The sequence below is a fragment of the Copidosoma floridanum genome, unplaced genomic scaffold, assembly GCF_036245765.1.
Source record: "Copidosoma floridanum isolate Cflo_tuat_1 unplaced genomic scaffold, Cflo_Japanese_pri ptg000021l, whole genome shotgun sequence".
In the NCBI taxonomy this organism is placed as follows: Eukaryota; Metazoa; Arthropoda; class Insecta; order Hymenoptera; family Encyrtidae; genus Copidosoma; species Copidosoma floridanum.
In genome coordinates this window covers 27,329,643-27,356,170 of record NW_028321898.1, presented here as the reverse complement: position 1 = coordinate 27,356,170, position 26,528 = coordinate 27,329,643, and the positions used below count along the sequence as shown (strand labels likewise).

The window sequence follows — 26,528 nt, the reverse complement described above, 5'->3', positions numbered from 1 at the left end:
TTTTATCATCATAGAAATTAATTTTTTTAACGAACTTAAAACCAATACCCAAAGAACCACTTAAAAAAATTGTTCTTATGCATTTTAAATGTTAAAACTTAAGAAGATTTAAATAAACATAGCATTTGTATCTTTGTAAAATCGTTTAACTTTTAAAAAATAATTATATAACAAATTATATGTACATTAGGACTAGCAGTGTGCATGATTAAATTAATAAGGCTCTTCATAGCGTACCCACGCGAACTCTTCACATGCTCGTTTTATAGTAGGATATTTGTATTGAAAATTAGATTCCAAAACTCGTTTGGGAATCACTTTTTGACCTTCCAGCATGATCTAGAAAAAAAATTTCATTTAATTAAAAAAAAAAAAAAAAATAGTTTTTAGCAAACAAAAAAGTGAATGACTAACCTTGGCACGCTCTTCATTTAATAACGTTTTTAAGGCAAATTCAGGAAGTGGAATAAAAGCTGGTCTTCCCAAAGCTGAGGCAAAAGCTTTGGTGAATTCTGCATTTGTTACCAACTGAAAAATCAATCCAAGAAATTTGATAAATTCCATAATAAAAATAACAAAATGTATTTGAAATAATCACCTCAGGTGCTACACCATTGTAAATTCCTCTCACGCACTCATTTTGCAATGCATGAAGGAACAGATTCACAAGATCTCTAATGTGAATCCAAGGCATGTATTGTGTGCCACTCCCAATGGGTCCACCCAGTCCAAAAAAGAAAGGCATGATAACTTGTTTGATCATGCCACCAGTTCTACCTAAAACTACACCTGAACGAATAGTAATTTGCCTTGTGGAACTATCTTTAGGCAGTTCAGCAGCACATTCCCAGTCGTGACAAAGTTCTAGAATTAATAAATTTATCATTTATTTTGCACAGAAACTGTAGAAAAAAAAAAATGTTTCATGCATTCCTTTACCTGATAGAAAATCATACTTCTTACACTGGTCATATTCTGTGTACTCATTACGATCAGGTGGATAATAGGCAACACCAGATATTGTGATGAACGTTTTGACATCAGAATTAGAAATTGCCTCGGCAAGCTGTTTTGTGGTTTTTACTCTACTGTTGTACACATTTTGCTTGAAACCTGGTGTCCATCTTTGAGTGAAGTCTAGAATATTTTGTCCTGCCACGTTTATCACAGCAGTCGTATCCTTAGGAAGGCCATTGATTTCTAATTCTTGCTGCAAAAAATGCGAGGTCAATACATTACTGGATGCAGCTACACGTTGGTTTTTATGTTAATCAACGTAGGTATAACACAATAATTTCAGTGATTTTATCAGATAACAGTATAACACAAAAAATACTAGTAGCCCAACTTACCCAGGACATCCTGTTGGGTCCCGGCATACGGGAGATAATAGTCGTCCTGACGCTCAGAGGTGGTTTTAAGGTAGAGAGTGCTGTGGCGATGCAGGATCCAATGTATCCAGTACCACCACCTAATGAAACAAACAAAAGGTTGTAATTTGTAGCTCTCCAAGCATTCCTCCGAAATTTTTACATGAATAAGAGGCACATTGTTAAAAAAATCAAGCTTGAAAAATGTATTTAAACTCACCTATGACCACGTGTTTTAGAGCCATGTTTCTTTAATAGCGATGGATTCTACACTTATTTTAAATACTCTGGTTGACATATATATACTTACATCATACTATAGCTAATAGTTAGAAAAATACTTAATTTTCATTCGTTATGAATAACGAATAACGAATAAGGCTGCCCTGCATAAGTATACATAAAAGGTTTTATGCAGGGTTTGATCTCCTTATATAAACATACAAGTGTATTCGTTGTCGTCTGCTGTTTATTTGTAAACAAATGTGATTGACGCAACGATGACAGAAATGACAAGGCCATTGCGCAAATGCGCACTCTAAAAGGGATGTACATAGCAGATAGCAGGTGTGTGTACGTGTTACATGTAACTATATAAATGTATTTAATTTATGCATCAATCGATCGGTTATGTTGAGTTTTAGCCGGCAAGCGGCGTTACCACCACGACCTACGTAACTTTACAGCCTCTGATTTTATCATTCTGGTAAAGAGAGCACAGTTTAAGATGTACGTGAAGTTATGTGTAGTAATTGAAGTAATTACTACTAAGTAATGCCATATGGTAGATTTTATTCAACCATATGAATATCCATATTTTTGGAGGTCAACTTTTGGGTGAAAAATATATTGTAAACTTGCCGCAAACAGCACAAACTACGTCAACTTTTTATTAGCTATCTGTAAGATTAGTTGCGGCTGGTTTGTAATTATCAAAATGACTTTGCTGTAAATGGCAATAGTTATTTGGATCAGCGCCATCTAGCGGTCTTTATTTTTTGGCCAAAAGTGGCTCCTAAAATTCTCAATCAGAGCATTCCGGATTAGAGCCATTTAGTCAGTTATAAACCAGCCGCAACTTGTTGATAAAGCTATAGAATAAAAAAACAACGATACATGTGTTTTTGGCGGCAAGTTAACAATCTATTTTCTACCAAAAATCGACCTCCTATGTGTTTGTACTTTTGAAGATAAATTTTTAAGCATAAGACGTATTGTTAACTTGCCGCCAAAAACACATATATCGTTATTTTTTTATTTTATAGCTTCGATATAAGTTGCGGCTGGTTTATAATTGATTAAATGGCTCTAATCCAGAATGCTCTGATTTAGAATTTTAGGGGCCACTTTTGGCCAAAAAATAAAGACCGCTAGATGGCGCTGATACAAATAATTATTACTTCTTATATAAGAGCCAATTAATCAATTATAAACCAGCCGCAACGAATTTTGAAGATAGATAATAAAAAGTTAACATTTTTTGTGATACTTGCGGCAAGTTTCTACATTAATATTCTACATATCTTATATGGCTCATAAAATTGACAACATTTACAAAATTACAATACTCTTGACCTTTTACCATTAACTCATGTAAGCACAAATTAATCAGTCCATTAAAGAGACAACCGAAGAAAAAAGGCCTGAAAAAGAAGCACAGTCACACGAAAAGTCTCATATAAGAATGGAGCATTGATCAGAGAAGGTTGGGTTCTTTGTTTACTTATAACACTTAAAATTTACATCTCTGTAATAAATGTATTTTTCAATTAGTGAGATCAGATGCTCCATTCCTAGGAGACTCTTCGTGTGGCTGCTTCTTTTTAAGACCTTTTTTTTTCAATTGTCTCTTTTCGACTGATTAATTTACATGTATATTTGATCGTGATTTACGATTTCTGTAACACAAATTTTGCTATGTACATATTATATAAGTTAACTGTTTATTGGAAATCTAAAGTTGAAGGGCTGTTCTTTCATTAGTTAATGGTAAAAGGTCTAGAGTATTGTAATTTTATAAATATTGTCGATTTTATGAGCCATATAAGATAAGTAGAATATTGATAGTTTTGGAGGTCGATTTTTAGGTAAAAGATAAATTGTAAAGCAATTTAAATTAAGTGAGATCCAATGCTCCATTTTTAGGAGACTCTTCCTGTGTAACTGAACTTCTTTTTTAAACTTTTTTTCTATAGTTGTCTCTTTTGGACTTATTACTTTACGTATCTATTTAATCATTGTTTAAGATTTCTGTAACACAAATCTTGGCATGTACATATTATATAAGTTAGTTGTTAATTTAAACTAGAAAGTTAAAGGGCTGTGCTTCCGCGAGTTAATGATAAAAGGTCTAAAGTATTTTAATTTTGTAAATATGGTAGATTTTATAAGCCATATAAGATAAGTGGAATATTTATACTTTTCAGGGTCTATTTACAGGTAAAAGACATATTGTAAACTTGCCGCAAGTAGCACAAAAAATGTTAACTTTTTATTATCTATCTACAAGATTCGTTGCGGCTGGTTTATAATTGATTAATTGGCTCTAATATAAGAAGTAATAATTATTTGTATCAGCGCCATCTAGCGGTCTTTATTTTTTGGCCAAAAGTGGCTCCTAAAATTCTCAATCAGAGCATTCAGGATTAGAGCCATTTAGTCAATTATAAACCAGCCGCAACTCATGATGAAGCTATAAAATGAAAAAATAACGACACATGTGTTTTTAGCGGCAAGTTAACAATACGTCTTATGCTTGAAAATTTATCTTCAAAAGTACAAACACATAGGAGGTCGATTTTTGGTAGAAAATAGATTGTTAACTTGCCGCCTAAAACACATGTATCGTTGTTTTTTTATTTCATAGCTTTATCAACAAGTTGCGGCTGGTTTATAACTGACTAAATGGCTCTAATCCGGAATGCTCTGATTGAGAATTTTAGGAGCCACTTTTGGCCAAAAAATAAAGACCGTTAGATGGCGCTGATCCAAATAACTATTGCTATTTACAGCAAAGTCATTTTTATAATTACAAACCAGCCGCAACTAATCTTACAGATAGCTAATGAAAAGTTGACGTAGTTTGTGCTGTTTGCGGCAAGTTTACAATCTATTTTTTACCCAAAAGTTGACCTCCAAAAATATAGATATTCATATGGTTGAATAAAATCGACCATATGGCATTACTTAGTAGTAATTACTTCAATTACTACACATAACTTCACGTACATCTTAAACCGTGCTCTCTTTACCAGAATGATAAAATTAGAGGCTGTAAAGTTACGTAGGTCGTGGTGGTAACGCCGCTTGGGGTGTTTTTCGCAATAGTCGTCACCAGCAAGTAATTAATTCAAATTGGCGCTCTACGTTACCGTCAGGTCGGTAAGTCAACTACCTTGAATTAAACTGGCGCTAAATATTCTGGCCAGTTAAAACAGCGGACGACGTGAAAGTCGAGAAAAAATTGAAGATTTCATCGCTGTTGACTGTCGTCTGCTATTTTAACTGGCCAGATTACGGAACAGAGCGCCAGTAAATTCAAGGTAGTTGACTTACCGACCTGACGGTAACGTAGAGCGCAACCTTAAATTACTTGCTGGTGACGATTGCGGAAAACACCCACGCGCGAGCCACTTTCGACAGTTCAATAGTTTTCTGTATACTTTGGAAATAAATTTATGAACGTTTGACATCTTTCGGAACACGGGTCTCCGGTGGGGGTCCCTCCACGGCCCCCATCTCCCATCCCACATAAACGCAATGAGCAGTGCGCAGAAACAGTCGGACTTCACTCCAGTGTTGGGTTATTGGGCTTCAGTGGCTTCACTCGGTCAGTCGGAGCAAACAATAGGTATGTTCGGGGACCGAGATTGGGCGCACGCTGTCAACCCGTGCTCGCCCGCCCGAACTTGACCAAAGAACAAGCGTTGGGAACCAGCTGATAGATATAGATATACACGCTTGTGTGATATGGTAAGGAAAGGTTAGTCTGCGGACAGGACACACCACAACGCTTGTTCTTTGGTTGAGTTCGGGCGAGCGCAGGCGAGCGGGAGTTGACGGCGTATATAATATACACCCAATTTCGGTCCCCGAACATACCTAATGCTTCCTCCATGTATTGTATATATTCTCTAAGATGTGTAAGTAGACAAGAACAGTAGGTGATGCACTGCAGGGACAGGGAGTGCAGGGTGCGGTGAAGCAACGAAAGTAGATTGTGCGGGCGGGCACTGTATTTATTTGTATTTATTTTTCTCTATACATATAAGTTACACATATATATGTTATTGATAAGTAAACAGTGATATTGTGTGTCATTTTCAACAGGCTGCAGCAGCCATAACAGTATATAGCAGTGAGTAACGTGTCTATATACACATATAGCATGTAGTGAAAGCCTCTCTGAAGTCTGCTCTCTGCTCCGCATCAAAGTATATTTTTATTCATGAAGACTGTTGACCTCGCCGCGCATATACTGTCAATTACGCAATCTATACTCAAGCCTCGCAATATTATTATATAGCATATGCCAATAACCAACTTGGCTGAGCTGAGCAATAAACATATAGGTGGGCTAAGGAAAATATGGTAACCATCGTATACTATCTCCCAAAACTTGACCGATTAAGGAAAAAAATCACGAATATATCGGTCACCCAGCTGGTACTTCACACCCACGTCTACTGCGTCTTTTTTAATTGAGTATGTGTATTTGACAAGCAAATATTCTCGAGCATAATAAGGTACATGATCTAAGTTCGTGTGTGATCAAATTTCAAGAATTCAACTTTGATTTGTGTGCGTGTGTCGAACTTGCAGCCGATCTCAATTTTCTCGTGCCATTCTTTTTTTTTCTTTTTTTTCGCGCGAGAGAGATAAAATCGCGTACGTGAGTGAAATAGTGTAGGTGCGGGTGTCGTATCGCCGACATCGCCGTATGTCTCGTGTATACATGCATACACTTGTGTGCAGTAATAATAGTAGTGGTGGTGCTTATAAAAAACATCAGAGAATCAAAGAGAGAGAGCGAAAAACGATAATGCCGCGCTACGTAGCCACAGTCCGCGGCTTAATTTGACGACGCGCTAATGAGGCGAATGGACGCTTCAACAAATTAGTATACTTGCCTAATTGAAAATAAATAGCCTCGCTCTACTTACATACGCTTGAAGAAAAAAAATATACTAGCCTGCACTTCACACGGATCCAACATTAAGGACGGATAGGATATATACATCTACACACCCACAACATGGGTAAGTGTCAATTGACTTGGCTTTTTGTTATTAGTTATTATTCCTTCGCACGATATTGTTTGACTTTTAAATCTTTACAAGTAGTTGCAAAAATCTTTTGCTTACAATCAAAAATGAATCGCGTCCGGCTCGATGACTACGTACGTTTTTTTCACCGCTCGTAGTTAAAACAAATTGCAAATATATTAAGTTCAATGCGCTCGAGGTGCGGCGCGTTATATGCACATTGATAATAGGTATCACGTGTAATATAGTATAGGGGATATACCTGCAACGGTTGTATGCAGATAATTTTTTTTTTTTTTTTTTTCAATTTGCTAACAACGTAGTTTGATAATACGGTGCACCTACACTTTTCAAGACTTCATACGATTACTATTATTATCATGTTATCTCCTATGAATTTTCATAATTTTGTACGATAAGTGTTATCGTTGCAACGATTATTTAAAATCGGTTCATAGAGTTTTAACAAAATGAGTTTTCAATTTACGATACAAGAAAAGTTGTATCGTAACTGGTATTATTAATACAATTCATAACTTACACGTAGGATACAAGTGAGTAAGCTCTCGGTTGAAATTTCCTCGAATATTTTATTTTGATGTATAAGCGAGTATCAAAGTCATGTTACGTAAAATTCTCAAGTAAGTAGGCTTACTGATTTGCGTCAATAATTTGAGTTTACACGTAAAATACAAATTCAAAATGTAACGAGAAAATTAAAATGTATGCTAAGATGGAGTCACATTACTTATCTGCCATATCCTCGTGCAAGTAATTACGTTTTTACTTCACAACGTGGAATCAACTTAAATAATACTCCGCGATCTTGTGTTATAGAAAAAATAAAGTAATCAATCAATATTATTTTATATAGTACGGTATAGTACGTTTTAAAAGTGACTTGAAAAAAAAAAAGTTGACCACAATATAATACACTTTTGTTAACTTATTATGAGATTTGATACAATAATGCAAACTTCCGGACTATAGATAACGACCTGCACCCGTACACATCGAGATTATCATTCCTATTTATTGTAATGTTATGATATGCGTATTAATCAAATGCAATCGCACACCTTGTGTTTTTTTTTTTTTTTTTTTTAAATACCGAATTCCACCTTATCATACCGATGTAATCGGCAAGGGATTTATGATTTATGAATACGTGTCTACAGTGTTTACAGTTTTTATGACCAAATACTTTAAAGCATAGCGATAAGATAAAATAAAAATTAATAAGAAATAAAGATACACGATCTATGAGAGACCCACATGACATTTCATACGAGTTTATCTTGTGTGTAGCATTAGTTTGATTGCTTAAGTAGCTATATTATGACGACGTACGCAACCAAATTTTTTTATCCAGAAAAATTGATCATTTACAATAGAAAACGATTAATTAAATTTTTAAGAGACGATATTGCCTTGAAAAAGTTCATTTTTTAAAAATTCAATTTGACGAGTAAGTAACTGTAAGTAGACAAATACGTTGATATAGTGACTGAAGTATCGTCGAGTATCGATTTCATAAAAATAAAACAATTTGAAACGTTCTTTCAAAATTTAGAACCGTGCAGCTACTGTTTAAAAAATGTAATAAATACTTTTTCGCAGTAAACTTACCCGTGAAATAATTTTATGTTTTTGGCACATTGTTAATTGGTCGTGCTCGTATAATCGACAGGCTGCGCCAAAAGTAAAACCAAACACGTGGCGATTCCTTGGACACTGGCCTCGCACTCGAGACAAGAATGGATAGCATGGAGGAATTGTTTTTTGACTTATATGCACGAGCATTACATCCCGGTCTACAAGCAGGGTAACAAATTTTTCGAGCTCATCGGCAACGTTGGCTTGGAAATCGCGAAGAACTTTTATTACCACAACACAGCCAGTGAAACGGACATCAATACGTTGCTGTTCAAGTTCGATGTCTACTTCATTTTTGGCTGCAGAAAGAGACACGCCAACGAATCCATCGGCCAGTACGTCACAGCTTTGAAGGTACAACAACGTATCTTGAACATATTATGTATTATATTTACTTACTTTCTGCGTAGAGGAGTCATTAAAATTCGTCTCGTTTTTCAGGACATTGCTGAAAAAACGGCAAAGAGCAACATCGAAAAAGTTTTGAAGGAGAAACTCTTGCAAGACTTGAAGTCGGAGAAGATGTTTGAGGAGTTTTCAAAAATCGTTCCGTCGTTCTCCAATGTCACAGATTACGAGACACTGGCCTTGCACGAGCTTATTTTCATCTGGGAGGAGTGCGAGAGACCGCAAGATATCAAAGAGTGGGTGATGAGTTTGGAGGCGCGAAAGAGGGACGCGTTCGAGCACATCCGAGCGAAAAACCGTTGCCTCCACTGCGACAAGTTTCACATCGGCGAAAAGTGCAAGGCGATGGGTGAAAAATGCTGGAAGTGCGGCAACTTCAATCACTTTGCGAGGTGTTGCCTGAAGACGTACGTCAAAGATTGCCCGTTCTGCGGTACGGATCACGTGCAGACCAAGTGCCCGGCGTTTGCCAAGGACTGTCCCCGGTGCAAGAAAATGAACCATTTTTCCTGGCAATGTTTTACCGAGATGATTCTCATCTGTGATTTTTGCGGCCAGGGCCACATTAATAATCGACAACATTGTCCTGCTGTCAACAGCACGTGTTGCAATTGTCGCAAAAAGGGTCATTACTCGTTTAAGTGTAGATCGCGTAGAAATAAAAAGTAACGACGAGCACTAATAACGTTAGAGACGTTGGTGTTTTTTTTTTCTTTTTCAAAAAAATTTTTAGAAATTCCATTTTGGAGGCTTTGTTCTATCGTGCCGTTCAGAGTTTATTGCACTTATCGCTGTTAGAGCTTCAAAAACTATAAGTGCATTTACACACACACAAAATAGTTCAGCGCTCTGGACAGTTCCAATCTGTTATCAGCTAAGAATGGCACAGCCAAACTATTACAACAAAAAATTGATGTACGTCGAAGACGAAAGCATTTTGTAAATTGAGTGGAACTCAATTTTTTTTTTTTTTTTTAATAATTTGAGCATATTTCAGCTACTAATATGAATTTAATTAATCGGGCCAAATCGACTGATGCTCGTGATAATTAAAAAAACTGAAGTGCGAACTAGGAGAAAAAGATTTCATTTTGTACACGAGGTTTACGTTTGTAATTTTTACTGCTTCATCGGCTGACGAAAAAAAAAAATCAAAAAACTATTAAAATTTTCAAATTTCAATTATAAACGTGATCTCGGGTTCCTTTCAAAAAATACAAAAAACAAGGACACTCGAACGAAGGGCAACCTTAGAGTGCATACATGCAATTTATATAACGTGATACTCTATAATGTTTAATACCTAATGCTATAAAAGACTTTGAAATTTATACGATATAGTATAAATATAAGCGTTTGTATTATTAGACATACCGAAAATCACTGTTGACCACTCAAAAAATCGTCAAGCAAGAAAAAGTATTACGTTGTGTTTAGTTGAATTTATTAAAATTGTTGTTTTGGAAATTGTTAATGTTCGTAAAAAATATAAAATCAACAAAAATTTTTATAACACTTTTTATAAAATTTTATAATTTTTTAAAATGCGACATTGTGTAACGTAAAAAATTCGCTTTTAAAAGAAAATGATTAATTAGATTATAAGAAAAAATAAATTAATAATAATTTTAAGAAATAATATTCAAAGAAGATTTTTATGGGTATGGTGCAGTTGCGAAGTTAAGATTTTTAGTACTAAGTCATAGTGTAAATGATGTCACATATAATTGGAATAACATTTTGTAGCTGACGAAAATGTATTCTGATAATTAAGAGCTTCATTTCTTTTTGTAATAAATTTAGTCAGTATTCTGACGTATTGAAGCTATCATATATTCTATGCTACTGTTTAATTGTCGAATAAGCACCAACACCAACATTTAAATTAAAGTCACAAAACTTGGTTTTCGACGATTTTAGTTTTAACAATTATTATCTTTACTTATTATAAAAAGTGTACCTTTTAAGTATTTAATACAAAATGCGAATTACTTTCACAGATTTATTCTTATCTTTACTCTAACTCTCGTCAGCAAACCGTTCACTCAGCGGTTATTAATATAACAATACATAATTTGGAAACAGAAATTGTTGTTTAGTACCTTCAATTACAAAAACAAGTTTTGTGGAATTCTTATGTCCAACTAGATTTTTACTTAAGTGATCTTCAGTCTAGATGAAAAGGTCAAATTAATTTATACACAAAAATGTAAGTTTTTCTGGAATTTGCAAATTTTTAATCAAAGAAAAAAAAAACAAGTATCTTTTGTTTTACACACATTACACGTCAATAAAAAAGTACAAACAACGATACGAAAAAAGTTAAAGGAAATAAATAACGAGTTTGTTTAGTTACAAAGTTACAAAATAAGATATACTAAAAAGATTTACAATTTTTTGTTTCTTGCGTACTTTTAAAGTTATAAAAATGTTTTGTTTGAAAATTATTTATTTACAGTCTTTTTTTTCATCACAACAAATTACTTCTTGTTAAGGTTATAGTCTTTTTATCATGATTTGTAATACTTGAATTTTTTGTTGCCCTGAAAAATAAACTGACTTTAATTGACAATTTTCAAATTATTATAAAATATACAATGTTTATGCATATTCAGATAGCAAATACAAAAATATAATCATGGCAATCATAGATCTTGGTGGTAAAATATTTCATCACTGAACATACATAATTTGAAAAAAATGAATTAGTTTATGATAGACTATGGAATGTACTTACATAAAATTTTTCAAACAGTATTGTAATTTTTAGTATGGCAACACCTGAAAATATAAAAATTTTTGTGAATGCACAGCTTTCTCTACATTTTCATTCATATATATTTATTAAGTAATATCAGATAGCAAATACGTAGTATAATCATGGCATTCATCGATCTTGGTGGTTGCTCATGTCATCATTATTAAACTCAATCGTACGAAAAAAAAAAAAAAAATACGTCAAGTTTATTTACCAAAAGACTTTGATGGTTTGGATATCACCCACTGAATTTCTCAAAATAATTTATCAGTCTTTCAACATTTCCTTAAGGCACTAAAAATTAATATCGCTTTTCAATATATTTTTTAAGTTATTATAAAAAAATCATCCGTTTCCAAGGGTATAATGTTACAGTATCACAGATTCTCTGAAAAAAAGGCACGTATAAATTTAAGAAAAAATTTGGTTAGTGCACAAGTTTTTCGCTTTCTGGTATCAGATTAGCAAATACGAAACAAATAATCATGGCTCTCAGAGATCTTGGTGGTCGTATGTTTCATCATTTAATTGATTACTATTTTTAAGCTTTGATATAAATAATTAAAAAAAACTTACCTAAGCTTTTGGCAAGAGTTGAATCCAATTTTTTAATTAGTTTTTTTTTCTGGAAAGAAAATTCTGTATCAGTATTATTCTCGGAAAAATTTTTTAACTAAGTTTTCTCTTAAGAAATTGTCAGATAGCAAATACTGAAAATATAATCATGGCTTTCAGAGATCTTGGTGGTACTATGATATCATCACAAAAACTATGTTGAAGAAAACTTTGAAAAATCGTATCAAATAAAAAAATACTTACATCAAATGATAGATTATTGAAATTGAATAAATCAAATTATTATATTTCAATTTCTTTCGTAGCAAAATAAACATCATCACTATCGACATTTAATATTATTCTTTGGTGAATATCCTGTCTCGCATCCTCGGTCAAAAGCAGTCTATAAGAGCCAAGTCTGGCGCAGATTAAAAGGGCTCGTGTGATATTTGGTGGGTTTTCACCTATTCAAGAAAATCTTGTTTTAATTTAGTTCTTGCGATATAAATATTCGTGAACTAATACTCGACCGAGTAAAAGTATGTATTTACCATTTACTGACACTAAGGGCTTCATATGATGATATACATTCTTAAAGACGACTTCTTGTACACCAGTACGTTGGACTTCCGCACAAACGGCTTGCAAAAAGTACTTCTCCATCACCGAACAGTTTTTGATCGCCTGGATCTTAGGACTGGCAATCATTTCATCCAGAGCTTGTTTAACATGGGCTAAAGTGACCGTTTCCTTCCCATTAACTTCCGCGACTTCGGTGGATCTACGACATATATCTAGTGCTCTTCTGGCGTCACCCGAGACTGCAGCTACTTTTCTGAATTGTTAAAGAAAAATGTTAATCGATATTTGTTCTTTTTTAATGTTTTACAAATAAAATTTGAATGACTAGATATATTACCTAGCAACTAGTTGAATAGTGTCATTGTCGAAAGCGTTTTGATTTTTTAATCTTGAAACGACAATTTGTTCTAGTTGTTTATAGGTGTAAGATGGAAATGATAATCTTGTCAAACCTAAACGGGACGTAACTTTGGCCATAAAAACTCTCTCTGGCAGATCCATTGTGTTAGCAATTGTAACCACAACTAGCTTGGCTTGTTCTTTACTAGGCCAGTCCAGGAGATTGTAAATAACGTCTTGCCTCTTGGTGCATAAAAGATCCAACTAACTCAAGTTTATGGAAAACCATTTAATAATTTATTCTATATTAGAACTCTTATTCAATAAGGTAAAAGAAATCACCTCATCAACAAGCAGCAGGGTCATACATCTCTTGGAGTTTCGTTTGGAAAATCTTTCTTGAAGCATTTTCTGGGCATCTTCCCAGGTTCTACTTTCTCCAGTCAGTTGTTTCCACATTTGCACGTAAGCCTGACGTGGCTCGGACATTTTCATTCCGTTTATATCAACGTATTTGAATTCAGGCAAACTGCGTTCTTCCATTTTCTTTTTCAAGATACGTATGACTTCATTGACTGTGGCAGTCTTACCGGTTCCAGGCACTCCACTAATATAAATGCATCTGTAAAATATTAATAAAATATGTAGTTTGAGACAGTATTGTTCCATGGAGATAAGATTTAAAATTCAAAAGCATACCCTCCAGTGTTATCAGATAATCTAGCTGTGAGAAAAGTGTATATATCGTTAAACTGTTCTTCTCTACATGGCAATGATTTCGGAAGTACACTCACGTGGAGCTTTTGACGTGCCAGTTGCAATGGAGTTGTGGGTTTAGAAACCTGACTAACTCTTTTACGCACTGAAGGAGTCAATCCACTTAAACTCAATCGGGACATTTGTCTGGTAGGGGTTTCTACAGACGGTGTTACTGTTTTTGGTGCACGTTTAGAGGGTGTTTTGAGAATATTTTTAGGAGATGTTTTTGACTTGGCCCTTAGTGTTTCACTATAATTTGGTCTTTCATTCTCATCACTATCACTGTCATTAATTTCTTCTTCAGAATACTCACTAGAACTTTCTATAGACTCGTCAGGATTGTAACATGTATCTTTATCATCACTTCCTTCTGATTGCGCCTCATCCGTATCATCTTGATCAAAGTCATTATACGGTGCTTTACCTCCCTTCACACCACTTTCGTTTGGTTTAAAAGATAAGTTCAAATTTTTCCTGGCAGATGTAATTATTGAAGTTTTATTTGACGTGCATGGACTGTTTAAACTCATGTTTTTCAACTCTGTGTTTGGTGTTTTACAGACAGTCTGAGAACGTAAAGACACTGGTGTTCTGACCGGTGAACTTGTTGAAGAGATCGTTTTAGATGGTGTTTTGATTATATCACTAACAACGACTTTAAGGCGTTTTGAAGGAGAAGCATTATTTGCATTACACATGCTATTTTCATCAACTTCATGCACCTTAATATCTTCTCTTTTATTAACTTTAATTACGGTTACAGGACTTTTACTTCTTTTTTTACCTGCTCTAGTGCTCACACCGACTTTCCAGTCAGATAAAACATCTTCTTCGTAAGAAGGAACATTCTTTGCAGCTCTGGGATGCCTTGAACTTCTTTCATCATTTAAAGCTATCCGGTGGCTACTTTTTCTTCTCCAGGTATCTTCTTTATGCAACTTAAAATCTTTCCTCGATTTTGACTCTTTTTTATCATTTTCGCCAACTTTATTACTAATACTGTACATGTTCACGTCATGGTCACGGGTGAATGTCATTAATAATGATGATCTTGAGGCATCCTTGTGCATAGAAGTTGGTTTGGTTTTCGTATTAGTTACTGGTATCTGGTCAGATTCACTGTCTTCAGAGTCTGACAGCGCATTGGTAATGTCATGTCTATTTAATTTTTTCTTACGTTGCAACGTTTTTCCTGATACATCACAAATTGTAACTGAATGTACATATAATACATAGGGCAATATCAATTTAATAGATTTTTTCGAGACTTCAGCTAAGGATATTTTGGAATGCCTCAAAAGCCTTTAAAACTATCTAGTTGTGCAATAAAATGTTCATTCAAGCTTTAGCTTTTGAGCACCTCCAAACTAAACCTCTATCTCTCAACAAATCCATCATCTTGTTCAAAGATTGTACTCACCATGTCCGTGGTAGGCCATGTTGGACTCGAATTATTTTCCAGATCGAAATGTGTATTATTAATGACGCTTTTTTTTCTTCTTATTATACACTTTATACAGTATTGCAGTATTGAATAAATTTTTTACAAAGTTTACGGAAAAAAATCGCTTTAAAGAGTATCTGGAAAAACTTTGAACAGCCACGTGGAACGTAAAAATCTGTAAAACCACGTTTTTTAACAGAGTGCAACAAAGGACATGGTTTAATGGCAAATTTCGAATGGAAACATTTTTCTTAATCAAATTAAATTACATTTGATGGAAATTTATCAATAAAGTTATCTTATAAGGCAAAAATACTCACACTCGATATCACGACGATTCGGGAGCGAGAAGGCTAGGTTGTGGGTTCACCGTTTCGGCGGGAATTGAAAGATATTCGGAAGAGTCGGAAAGTCTGAACACTCTGAACATGAAGCGCGCAGCGCGCGTTGGGCGTTGCGCGTTTAAAGTGCCGACAGTAGCGACTCTCTTTACGAGCGTTTTTATTTTGTACTACATTCTGTCGTACGGAAACCAATTGCAATGGTCAAATGTCTCCGTAAAATTCAATTATTTGGACCATACTTACTCAATTATATCGATTCTAGCTACTAGTCTTGAACCAACGGTTTTACTAATAGTAGCCAAATTTATCTGTGATATTAATATCTAAGTTTTTGGATAAAAGATAAATTGTATACTTGTCGCAAACAGCACAAACATTGTCAACTTTTTATCTTCTATCTATAAAATTAGATGCGGATGGTTTATAATAGGTTAAATGGCTCTAACTATAAGTAGTAATAATTATTGGGATCAGCGCCACTGTTTTTATGCAGATGTCGTGCCGGGCTTCCGTATATTACTGACTACGGCGCTATTAGAAGTTTAAATTGATTAAATAACATTTTCGTACGTTAAAAAAGTAAAGAAATATTGGATATGAAACGTTAAAGGATTTTTTAAAGAATCAAAGGAACAAAATTCATTAGTTATATTTTTTATTAAAAAAAACACATACTTGCATACATTCAATTAATTTGTTTCATAATATTACACATAATTTTTTCACCTTTGATAAAATCATCTTACACGAACAAGCAATAAAAAAACGAAAAAGTTTAAGAATAAAATTTCATACGTAAAAAAAAAAGTTATTAAAAATCTTGTGTAAAAAATCTGTTAAACTTTAAAAAGTATATCGGGCACATGGTAATTTGGCATACTTAACGAGACCTATCTATCTAGACAGAAAAAATTTCATTCACAGTTGCCTTCTTTTCTCGTCAGCGTTTACTATTTTTTTTTTTTTTTTTTTTTTTTTTTTTTTACAACTTTACATCCTTGACGACTATTAGTAACAAAACAATTGCGTTGCCTAAAGTCCTTGCGAAGCTTCGCTTCTTTGGAAAAAGAGATCCTAAAAGTCATCGAGCAGTCACATTCGAATTCACGTTACTATTTATAAACTACTAATCATTATGATTAATCGATCACATAGTGTCGTTGTTTCCATACTTTTTAAAAATTATAATAATCATTATTGACAGACTTTTGTAATCGCCATGACTCGTAATTTCAATATAGTGTCATTGCACTTTGTTTTACTTGCTAAAATTCGAAATTGTCAACAAAATTTAAGACAAAAAAATACATTGCCTTTTATATACAATTTAACTTAAAAGACGATGATAATTATTATTTCGTGCTAATTTTGCAACTATAAAATTTTTATGAGTATAAATGAATATTATTAATAACTATTTGTAAAAAATTAGTTTAAAAGGAACATATTTACAAATAAAATAATTAACATCCCTGCGTTTCATTGTTTTACTTTTTTAAACTATAAAAAGCAACGATAAGTCTATTTAAATACGACTATAGAAGTGAAAAATAACAATCACTCTTAATCTTATGTACCTGTGATTTCAAACAATTACTTGTGTCGAAAAAAATCAATTTTTCTTGTTACTTTTGGGTTTTATGCAATTCCAAAGAATCAGTTAAGTACCTCAGAGTTTTGTATAAAAGTTCTTCTTTAGTTTTTCTTTAGAGTTTATTAAAACTTGTATTTTAAATATTGTCCTCGTCATCGAGTGACATACCAAATATTAAATTTATTTATACAAATGAATTTTGTAATTAGTAGTAAAATAAAAAAAAAAGTTTTTTACAATTATTGAGGTGTCAAACATATTTTAAAATAAGTGTTGAAAATCATTCAATTTGAATGGTATACCTTGATAAAAATAAATACCAACCGTTTCCTGGTTTTGAATATTAAAATCAAAGTCTAAAATATCGAAAAATCACAGGTTTTATCGTCTTACAAACACTTCTGGCAACGCTTCTCCTTATAATATTGAATTTTGACAAAAGCCTACAGTCAATTTTTTTTTCTTTTTACTGTTAAGTATAAAATGAAATATATCTATGCGTATTTATACTATAAATAATTCTATACACAATCTCTGTACAATTGCTGTCATTTTTTTTTTTTAACATGTGTGCTTCTAGTCAGCAATCGTTTATTTTTTTTTTACCCTAATGGAAATGATTGCCTGGGTGAATTGCGTAAACAAGTGAAAAACCTTAATATTAATTCTTGCTTAGTAAAAACAAGGATATTTACAGTTCTGCAAATAAACAGCAAGAGAGTATAAAAGATAACAAAAAGTGAGATAAATAAGTAGGTAAGGTGTGTTAAATTATACAGTCAGTTGAAAAGAAAATGCAGAAGAGAATGAAAGTCATTTCCACCAAAGTCTGTATCATTGAATTTTGATTAGAAGCTAGTTACGTTTCTTGCGTCAATTTTGGCAGTCATATTTTGTTGCTCGTCATCAGTAACGTCCATACTAAAGGGCACCGAGTTCGAAGAAGAGGGACTATTGATATCGGAGGATCTCCCTTTCTTATCCCTCTCCTCATTCGTAATGCTACACATGATCCTGTCATCATACAGCGATAGTCTAGCGTTTGTTGACGGATTCTTGGCACGAGTTTTACGCACAGGAGCAGCTGGCTCGCCTCGGTTAGAGGTATCTTTGGGGTCACAGTTCGCACCCTCGTTAAACCTATCTAAGCTCTCCTGTTGGCTAAGGCTTGTCGTCTCGCTTTTTCTTTTGTGACCAGAATTACTCCGTCTTAAACTAACAAGGGGAAGGGTCGAGGGCCGGCTCGAAGCAGAGTCACACATGAAAGATGGGTCGCTATTTTTAGTCTTTTCAGAAACGATACCATTCACATATTTGCCACCTGGTGAAATACTCACGTTGGTTTCGACGATTTTGGGCTGGTGAGAATTTGCCGCCACGGTATTTTTGTTAACAAGGAGGTTTGACTTGGAATCTTCGCGCTCGATTTCGCACTTACTATACGCCGGATGCTGCTGCTGATACATTAATTTTTTACTTGAAAGAATTTTTTTCAGACTTGCCCACCCGGAGAAGCCAAGGAGACGCTTTGGGCTGCCCTCCGGTGGATTGCTAGGCAGCGCTGTGTAGCAGGACTCTTGGATGTTGGTCTGTTTTAGTTTGTTGTAGGAGCCGCCGCTTCCACTGCATTCAGAGATGACGTTCTGAAAAAGTTTTAACGATAACATGTTTATCTGTCAGTATTTCCAAGAAACCGGAAATCAAGGTGTAAGCCTTGAATAAAGCATACCTGAACATAAGGTATAGGTGTAACAGATCTCAGTGACAGCTGCTGCGAACTTATGACGTGATGGTGATGTTGTGTCTGCACCTGCTGCTGTTGACCAAGGTAATCGTGAGGCACTAAGCTTTGAGTTTCACTGCTGTTGCTCAGTGGCTGGGGCACTTTGTCCGTGTGATGTTTATACGATTTGTTGACAAGAATGTTGCCTTGGCAGCCAAGCTCTTCAGACGAATCCGACTGCAGCATAAGGTTACGCTCCATGCATGGATTGCGGCCCTGGTAAGGCTGCAGTTGTGGTTGTGGAGGATGATGCACCGAAAAGCTGGCCGCGTTTGTCTCGTTTGAGTTTTTGCCTGTCAACACACATTTGGGAATTTTGATTACTAGAGTGTTCTTCAATTATTTTTATTTGTTGTTGAACAGTTAAAATAAATATTTGTAGTAAAACACAGAAATCCAAATTATTGATTGATTACAATTCTTATTTCAGTTAAACATAATCATCAAAACTGAATTGTAATTTTGGCTTGTATGACGGGAATTTTCACACTTCGATTGAACCATAACTTTATATTTTTTTGAAGGATGTGTTTTCTCTCCCGCCAAGTCTGTGCTAAAAAAAAAAAGCTCTGAAAAAGAGATACCTAACCTAACATACAGAACATCAACAAGACATGTCATCTGCAACAACGACTAACTAGACAATTTAACGTGTCACGTGCCAATTTTTTTTCGCTGTCGGTGAATGAAATGACAGTGAGTTCTAAAAAATTCAATCACTATTGTCAAGCTTAAGCTCTAGTTAAGTAGTTTTAAGGTATAATTATGGATTATGATTATTACAGGACAAAACAATGGATCCTAAGAACAGTAGAAGCCGGGGCTACTACAAGTACAGTAAAGATGCACTTCGGGAAGCTCTCGAAGCTGTACAAGCTGGAATGTCCTTTAAAGGGGCGAGTAATAAATTTAAGGTACCCAGGACGACTTTGCGCAATCGAAGTCGTCCCGATTTCTCGGGCAGGACATCTGGCTCCAACCCTGTGCTCGACAATATCGAAGAGAACACCGTGGAGTGTTGGATACACGAGTGTTGGCAGCGTAATATGTATGTCGGCAAAAAGAACGTGCTAAACAGCGTGGCCGAGCTGGTTTCTTTGCTAAATCGTACGAGTCGATTTGCCAATGGCAGACCAGGCAGGGGTTGGTACCATGGATTTCTTCACAGACACAAGAGTGCCGCTGAGAGGCTAAGCAGCAATTTGATAAATATCAGGAGCCCAGTGACCGAGAAAGGAATGAAAGGTTGGTTTAATAAAACTAAGTTGTTTTTGAAAAATAAAGGCTTGCTGAACGTCGATCCCTCAAGAGTGTTTGTTATGGATACCGTGCACCTGTGCAATCCTGAGTCTAATGCAGAGACTGAGAATTTATCTTTGCATGTATCAGGCAATGCTGCTGGCCAAGTGGCTCCCTGTATGGTGTTGTTCAAGTACCAAAACAAGATTCCTAACAAGATTACAGAGAAATTGCCCAATGACTGGTTGTGTGCAAAGACAGAGGATGGATTTATGAATTTCCAATTGTTTTCCGATTACATAACAAAAACGTTTCACAAATGGCTTAGAGAAGTTGAGCTGAATGAAGGTCCGATTGTATTGTTTTTGAATGGGAAAATTCCTCATATAACACTTACTCTGTATGACTTTTGCATCAAGAATAACATTGAACTAATGGCTCTACACCCAAATGCCTCCAGTGTACTAAATCCATTGGAAGTACAGCTATTCCCACGGATAAAGTCAGCTTGGAACAGTTTAATAAATAGCAAAAGATCAAAGAGTAGTAACAATACCCTATCCAATAAGGATGTGACATCTAGCTTACAGAAAATGATGCACGAATTGAATTTTGTGAAGATATTGAAAACTGGATTCAAGCAATCTGGATTGTATCCATTGTCTGAAGAAAAATGTAATTATCAGAGCATTGTCATAAAGGCATTTAATAATAATAATACTGAATCTGTCGAATTACCACCTTACATGCCTGAAAAAATTTTTTCAACGCCAGCACCGTTGAGTAACGACATGTATGCAAAAACTTTAAATTGCATAGAAGAACTGATAGATGAAGAAACTATTCAGTCTTTTAAAAGTGTTGACGAATTTAGTGGATGGTCTGGAAATGTAGAAGATACCAGTTTGTTTCACTTGTGGAGGAGACTTTCGAATTTGAGTGAAGCTGATGCAAACAGTATGGAACAAGAATTCACAGATGAAGAGACAACAGAAGCTGCAAACGATTCGCTTAAAGATCCTCTACTGATTAGTTTAACTACCGTTGGTAGTCTGTAAGACATCATCTTTGTACGTTACGGCAATGCATACTTAATTAATTTAGTTAATGTTAGTAAAAGACGTTAAAAGCTTAACTTTCTAACTCGAGTGAGACTGATGCAAACAGTATGGACCAAGAAAATACCAATAAAGAAACTACAAAAGTTGCAAATAAATTCTTTAGAGATTCAACTTACGTTGATCACACATGATATAATGTATTTGAATGGCAATTATGGCAATATGTTTTTACTTATTTTAATTAGTGTTAGTAATAATTCTTTGAGACGTTAAGAGTTTAACTGTTGTTTGAAATGCATAGTAATTTTAAAGAATAAAAAATTATTTTTTTTGAAACTCACAATGAGAAAAAGCACGATTGATGCAATTGTTTCGGTCAGTATTCATTGAATAATCAAAAAATTATTCTACCGTTCTACATCTAGGACCCATAATAAAAAATTTACATTTATAGACTGTGTTATCTGTTATTTTTACTCACTGCTGTGTTCATGGGAATTGCTTTCACTGGGAGATGAGGTCACCAAGTTTTCCAAAAGATCACTACAATCGTTTCCACTCATCTGCACCACGTGGTGAGCACCATCGCGATTAGGTGCATCACTATAAAGGCTATTCGTCGTTGAAGGCACAAGTCCACAGTGCGAATTCATCATTGGGCTACCGTCGGTAAAATGCATCGTAACTGTAAATAATTGAATGATACGTAAAACGTTAGATTGGTAATCCTCGCTCTGCAGTCTGTTGAAATATTTACTTCGATGAGATTGAAGCTCCGTTAATCGCTCCTCTATGCAAAGGGCTGTCAGTCTAGCTTCTGCATCGGCGTCCCAGCAGTCTTCCATTGTTTCCTTAATTAAACGTACCCCTGGCTTATCAACTAAGCTTCCTTCAAAAAGAGGTCTTGCCTTGTTACGGGAAACCAACACCAGCATTTGATCGAACGTTGGAAGAAGTCCTGTAGGAAAATCAATTTTTAAATAAATTTTAAACGGACCGTCAATATAAAATTTAACGAAGTATTTTATCTACTGACCGATTTCCTTTTCAAACGGCTGTCTGTACTGCGGCACTTCGTTACCAGAAACGTAAATATCAGTGCAACGAGATACCAGCTCCCAGAGAATTATGCCCATTGCATATACATCGATTTGCTTCAAAGAACTTTCGCAGTCGCGCAAATTTACCGCTCCTTCGAGCACCTCCGGGGCCATGTATTGCAACGTACCAACCTAAGTATACATAAAAGGATATTTTGCTGAATTTTTGACACCACCAACTCATTCATTAAATGTTTCTTGAAAATTTTTAATCTGGTTGATGTTTGCTTACGTCATTGATTGATTTAGTTTCAACATGCTGATCCTCTGAATAATATTTTGATCCTAAGATCTGAACTGCAATTCCTAGATCGCAAATGCAACAAGTACCGTCAGCTTTGAGCAAAATATTACCAGAGCACATATTTTTATGTGCTATGCACGGTTTGAATTTGTCTGCAACCATCGTGTAAATTAGGTTCATTTTTTTTAGTTTGTAATGATTTTATTGTTGTAAAAATAATAATCTGATTTACCTCCTTTACGTACGTCGGTATGTAAATAAGCGAGTCCCTTAACTACTGACAAACTCATTTTACAAAACGTCATCCAATCAAAGGTATGGCAGCGTAAAAATTCCGTCAAAGTACCACCAGGCGCATAGGAAAACACCAATAAGTATTCAACATTGCCATCCATACTTACTCTTTCATCAGATCCTGTATGAGAGCATGGGTGTATAAGTAAAATAAATTATGGATTAAAAAAAAAACGAAATCAATAAGCATTACCATAATAGTATAGTAATGAAGGATGCTCCATAAAAGGTAGACAGTAAAGATCACGTTCATTTAAAAAGTAGTTTTGATGGTGACCAGGAAAAATTTTTACAGCTACTTCTTCATCTCCTATACTACCTTGCCAGACGGATCCATATCTTCCTTGATCTAATTTTTATTGGAAAATTTTTCGTTTGATAAAAAATCAGCATGATTTTGTCAAAACCTGAGCTGTTACTAAAACTTACCAACTATAGTTGACAATTTTAGATGGTCAACAGTATAAGTACCAGTTCTGAGTCCATTACCATCCATATAATTATCGTTATATGGCACTGGCTTACCCAATCTCAATAAAATATTGTTTTTGTAGGCCTGATATATCAAAATTACCACTGTAAATGTGACTAGTAAAATGCAAGCTAATATGGTAACAGTAATCATGATCATTTGATCGGTATCTGTTTGTTCCGAAAATTCTGTAGCTGAAAAGTAATAAAAATTTGTAATAAATTTTAACTAGTACTGTCATTTAATTGTAATGTCCAAGTAAATAATTATAAAAACAAATAAATAAAAAACGTAAAAAAATTTGTAATAAAAATAAAGTAAAAAAAGCAAAATAAAAAGTACCTGTAACAGACACACTTAAATTATTCTTACTTGCTGGACTGGTCAAAATTAATTTGTTGTCCACATAATCAGTAACGTTCACATTACAATAATCATGTTTACAGCAACAGAACTTAGTATGCATTTTTGTGTTTGTATACAATTTTGCTATGCATTCTGTATTTTCACAATCATGACCCTCTTGACTCCAACAGCCTGCTTGAAATAATAAAAAATAATATTTACTTGGGGACGTACAGAATTAATAAAACAAATTTTATTTATAAAACCAACCCTGAAGAGACATATTAATAAATTTTATTGTCGTTCCATTTGATGTAACTGATTCTTCCCATGCAGCATAACAATATTGATTGCATTTTTCGAATTTGACATGCTTGCCAGTCTACAGGGCAAAAAATTTTACTGTGTTACTTAAAGTTATTTATATGGCGGTAAAAACAAGAGATAATAATTATGACAGAGATCAAAGATGAACATTCATTCAAATATATGTACATTCACATATTTGAAGCACACTGTGATTTAAACAGATGTCCAGAAACTATGATCTCTTCCATACTGACTAGCTACCAGTCCATAAAATTGAGCTTCTATCAACAAATGATTAAAAAACTGTGAATTGAGGTAAGACTCACCTGGTTACGATCATTGACATTGTAGGAATTCTCGATTTCACTATCATCTGCATGCTCAGACTCACTTGTATTCCATGTCCTGGATACAGCACATATTTGATCAGCTTGAATCAGGGCAAAGTCTGTGATGCAGACAATAGCCACGAGCAGCGCAATTTTTACAGTAGCTCTCATTGTGTCCACATGTGTACCACTACCAATTTATTGTTACAATCCATTACATTCTGCCATTTTTTTTCTATTTTCCTTTAACCAGATCCCTTTCGTTTTCCCAGGATTAGCATAGAAAAAATGAATCAAAAGAATAGTCATCTGCTAGTCTTGCTGCTCATGGCTAATTTTTATGTTCATTGATCCAAGTCAAGATAACTGCACAAAAATTCCCAGAAGCTCCAGCCCCATGTTCGTGCGCGAAATATGGAATTAATCTTTTACACATCTGAAACCAAAACCATAATTGTATATTTTTCTTTTCCTTACAGGAATGCATTTCCATTCATTAATGTAAAATAGTGTAGATGTCAACCAAAGAAAACAACACATGAAGCTCTAACCTCACTTTGCCTATCAGTTGCATAAGAAAAATTTTGCCAAAGAAAAAAAAGCCTAAAGATAGCACTCAATGCAACATCCGAATAAAGTTAATCGAACACAATAAGCAAATATAAGTAATCAATCAAATCTGAAAAACCTAAAGGCGACACAGAGAGACTGTAAGTATATATACGTACTGGCTTATCTTTTTCTCCCTCTCCCTCTTTCTTTCTTGGGCACTTGGGCTCCGTTTTATACTGCATGTCCCCAATTTGCGTGCATATAGACATACAGCAGACAACCCTATAAGTACTTATACACGAAATTCATTCACTTTAGCAAAGGAACACAATCAGCCAAAAATTAAATACGCACGACGACGCTATAGTTTATAACCGTATATCATTTGGATGAAGTTGGGTGTACATATTAAGTAAGCCTTACAAATAAAAAAATTAAAAAAAACAATCACGTTTCCAAACAACAAAAACGCCCAGTTGCTTGTATAGGCCAGAGCGAGTCATCTCAAATTCTCGATTCCCCCCCAAAAAAGAGTGCTCGACACTCTCTTTCTTGTTTAATTATCGGTAAATAAAAAAAACTCAGTCACTCGCTTCTCCTCAACCAAACCAAATTACATTTCATTCACCTTAACACACCACCACTTTCAACGGAAAAAACTGCACAGCTGATGCATCGTCGTCAGTGATCCTGATGATGCTGCAGCTGCAGAAACGACGACGGATCTTTGGACATGATTAACCGATGATAATTTATTTTACACTCGCACGCCGCACATGACAGATGAGGGAGTAAGTATAAACTTAACGATGCACAATGTAAGTAACACAGAGAGTGTCAATCATGTGAAATGTATAAAAAAAAAACGTTCACGGTGCATGCAGAATAGTTTTACTCGCTGCTTTTACTACATAATATATATAATACCGCTGATGCTCATCCGTCTGTCTGCTACTGTTGGAGTAAGAGGCCCCAGACGGTGCTTACACGCCTCCCTCTCGCGCCTGCTGCCGCGCTTCTCTCTCTCTCTTTTTTTTTTTTTATTCGCACGATATCAACGTACATATAGGTATAGAGCAGCGGCGGCGGCGGCGGCGACGATGCCGACACGATTTGACGGAGCTAAAGGAATATACTTATAAGTATATGTGTCCGTGTAAGAGAGAAAGAGAGGGAGAATGTTTGTTGATGATGAGGAGGTGAGGTGAGGCGGAAAGCAAAGAGGGGGGTATACATGTGCCGATGGAGCGGGGTCAGGGGGAAAAAGGCGAGACGTTTTCGGCGGCTCTGCTAGACGACGCTCAATTCGCGAGTGCGGGAGGTAGAGCGGTGTGGCGGCGGCGGTCGAGGGGGAGCGGACGGACAAACGACCAGTGGATGTACGTGTGTTATACCTATATAATTTTAATCGGCGCTTCTTACGCTCCTCCTCTCTCTCTTTTTCTCGTTCGCACTTTTGTTCGGCTGTACAGAGAGAGAGAGAGAGAGAGAGAGTAAGTACGTCTAGACATTCGCAAGCCGAAGTTTTTAGGGTGACGCGGCGGCGTTGAAAATGTTGGGGGGGGGGGAAAGAGTAGGGTACGTAGTACATGCACAGAGAGCCAGGAGCGTCTGGCTCTGAGACTGTCTGGGACTCTGGGATGCTGCAAACATATACATACATGTATAGGTGCCAACGTCTGCTGCTGTGCAAAGATTCACCAGAGAGGATAACGCGATCGACC

At 35.2% G+C, this 26,528-nt stretch overlaps 5 protein-coding genes and 1 long non-coding RNA gene across 10 annotated transcripts; 2 read left to right on the top strand and 4 right to left on the bottom strand.

Moving 5' to 3' along the window:
* Positions 1-128: 128 nt before the first annotated feature.
* Positions 129-1,787, bottom strand: LOC106644883 (epimerase family protein SDR39U1). Its single transcript, XM_014360579.2, has 6 exons — positions 1,591-1,787; positions 1,353-1,471; positions 940-1,210; positions 599-864; positions 415-528; positions 129-339 (listed from the first exon to the last, which is right to left on the bottom strand). The coding sequence occupies exons 1-6, from the start codon at positions 1,613-1,615 to the stop codon at positions 214-216; spliced, it is 921 nt and encodes a 306-aa protein (XP_014216065.2). The 5' UTR covers positions 1,616-1,787; the 3' UTR covers positions 129-213.
* Positions 1,788-5,562: 3,775 nt separating this feature from the next.
* LOC106644879 (uncharacterized) lies at positions 5,563-10,689 on the top strand. Its single transcript, XM_089594147.1, has 3 exons — positions 5,563-6,628; positions 8,325-8,644; positions 8,732-10,689. The coding sequence occupies exons 1-3, from the start codon at positions 6,625-6,627 to the stop codon at positions 9,365-9,367; spliced, it is 960 nt and encodes a 319-aa protein (XP_089450273.1). The 5' UTR covers positions 5,563-6,624; the 3' UTR covers positions 9,368-10,689.
* A 229-nt stretch (positions 10,690-10,918) lies between these two features.
* On the bottom strand, positions 10,919-12,013 carry LOC106644881 (uncharacterized). The gene is made up of 3 exons (XR_001339151.2): positions 11,671-12,013; positions 11,436-11,479; positions 10,919-11,241 (listed from the first exon to the last, which is right to left on the bottom strand). It is a non-coding gene; the product is annotated as an uncharacterized LOC106644881 (long non-coding RNA).
* A 262-nt stretch (positions 12,014-12,275) lies between these two features.
* On the bottom strand, positions 12,276-15,546 carry Orc1 (origin recognition complex subunit 1). The gene is made up of 7 exons (XM_089594146.1): positions 15,459-15,546; positions 15,115-15,313; positions 13,635-14,886; positions 13,278-13,557; positions 12,934-13,199; positions 12,566-12,849; positions 12,276-12,478 (listed from the first exon to the last, which is right to left on the bottom strand). The coding sequence occupies exons 2-7, from the start codon at positions 15,131-15,133 to the stop codon at positions 12,315-12,317; spliced, it is 2,265 nt and encodes a 754-aa protein (XP_089450272.1). The 5' UTR covers positions 15,134-15,313; positions 15,459-15,546; the 3' UTR covers positions 12,276-12,314.
* A 1,414-nt stretch (positions 15,547-16,960) lies between these two features.
* Positions 16,961-25,751, bottom strand: wit (kinase protein wishful thinking). Of its 5 annotated transcripts, none has more exons than XM_089594205.1 (13): positions 25,433-25,751; positions 24,250-24,688; positions 23,885-23,996; positions 23,612-23,809; positions 23,227-23,463; positions 22,991-23,146; positions 22,736-22,918; positions 22,492-22,655; positions 22,196-22,391; positions 21,917-22,117; positions 21,641-21,844; positions 18,806-19,152; positions 16,961-18,719 (listed from the first exon to the last, which is right to left on the bottom strand). In XM_089594205.1, the coding sequence occupies exons 2-13, from the start codon at positions 24,421-24,423 to the stop codon at positions 17,925-17,927; spliced, it is 2,967 nt and encodes a 988-aa protein (XP_089450331.1). In that variant the 5' UTR covers positions 24,424-24,688; positions 25,433-25,751; the 3' UTR covers positions 16,961-17,924. The 5 variants fall into 5 exon arrangements, with proteins under 5 accessions (XP_089450331.1, XP_014216049.2, XP_023244925.2 ...); XM_014360563.2 differs by having other exon boundaries at positions 23,642-23,809; XM_023389157.2 differs by having other exon boundaries at positions 23,612-23,806.
* Positions 19,487-21,578, top strand: LOC149374245 (uncharacterized). Its single transcript, XM_089594208.1, has 2 exons — positions 19,487-19,555; positions 19,645-21,578. Exons 1-2 carry the CDS (start codon positions 19,550-19,552, stop codon positions 21,154-21,156), a joined length of 1,518 nt encoding a protein of 505 aa, XP_089450334.1. The 5' UTR covers positions 19,487-19,549; the 3' UTR covers positions 21,157-21,578.
* Positions 25,752-26,528: the final 777 nt, after the last annotated feature.

Excerpts from the sequence above, each read along its gene's own strand:
- LOC106644883 (XM_014360579.2), bottom strand. The coding sequence starts at position 1,615 with ATGGCTCTAAAACACGTGGTCATAG. Across the intron at positions 1,472-1,590 it reads TCTAAAACACGTGGTCATAG|GTGGTGGTACTGGATACATT; the intron begins GTGAGTTTAAAT and ends TTGTTTCATTAG. Across the intron at positions 865-939 it reads GAAGTATGATTTTCTATCAG|AACTTTGTCACGACTGGGAA; the intron begins GTAAAGGAATGC and ends TATTAATTCTAG.
- LOC106644879 (XM_089594147.1), top strand. Across the intron at positions 8,645-8,731 it reads AGTACGTCACAGCTTTGAAG|GACATTGCTGAAAAAACGGC; the intron begins GTACAACAACGT and ends CTCGTTTTTCAG.
- Orc1 (XM_089594146.1), bottom strand. Across the intron at positions 13,200-13,277 it reads CCCTGCTGCTTGTTGATGAG|TTGGATCTTTTATGCACCAA; the intron begins GTGATTTCTTTT and ends AACTTGAGTTAG. Across the intron at positions 12,479-12,565 it reads GCCCTTAGTGTCAGTAAATG|GTGAAAACCCACCAAATATC; the intron begins GTAAATACATAC and ends TTTCTTGAATAG.
- wit (XM_089594205.1), bottom strand. The coding sequence starts at position 24,423 with ATGAGAGCTACTGTAAAAATTGCGCTGCTCGTGGCTATTGTCTGCATC. Across the intron at positions 23,147-23,226 it reads AAAATTGTCAACTATAGTTG|ATCAAGGAAGATATGGATCC; the intron begins GTAAGTTTTAGT and ends AATAAAAATTAG. Across the intron at positions 18,720-18,805 it reads CACCTATACCTTATGTTCAG|AACGTCATCTCTGAATGCAG; the intron begins GTATGCTTTATT and ends AAACTTTTTCAG.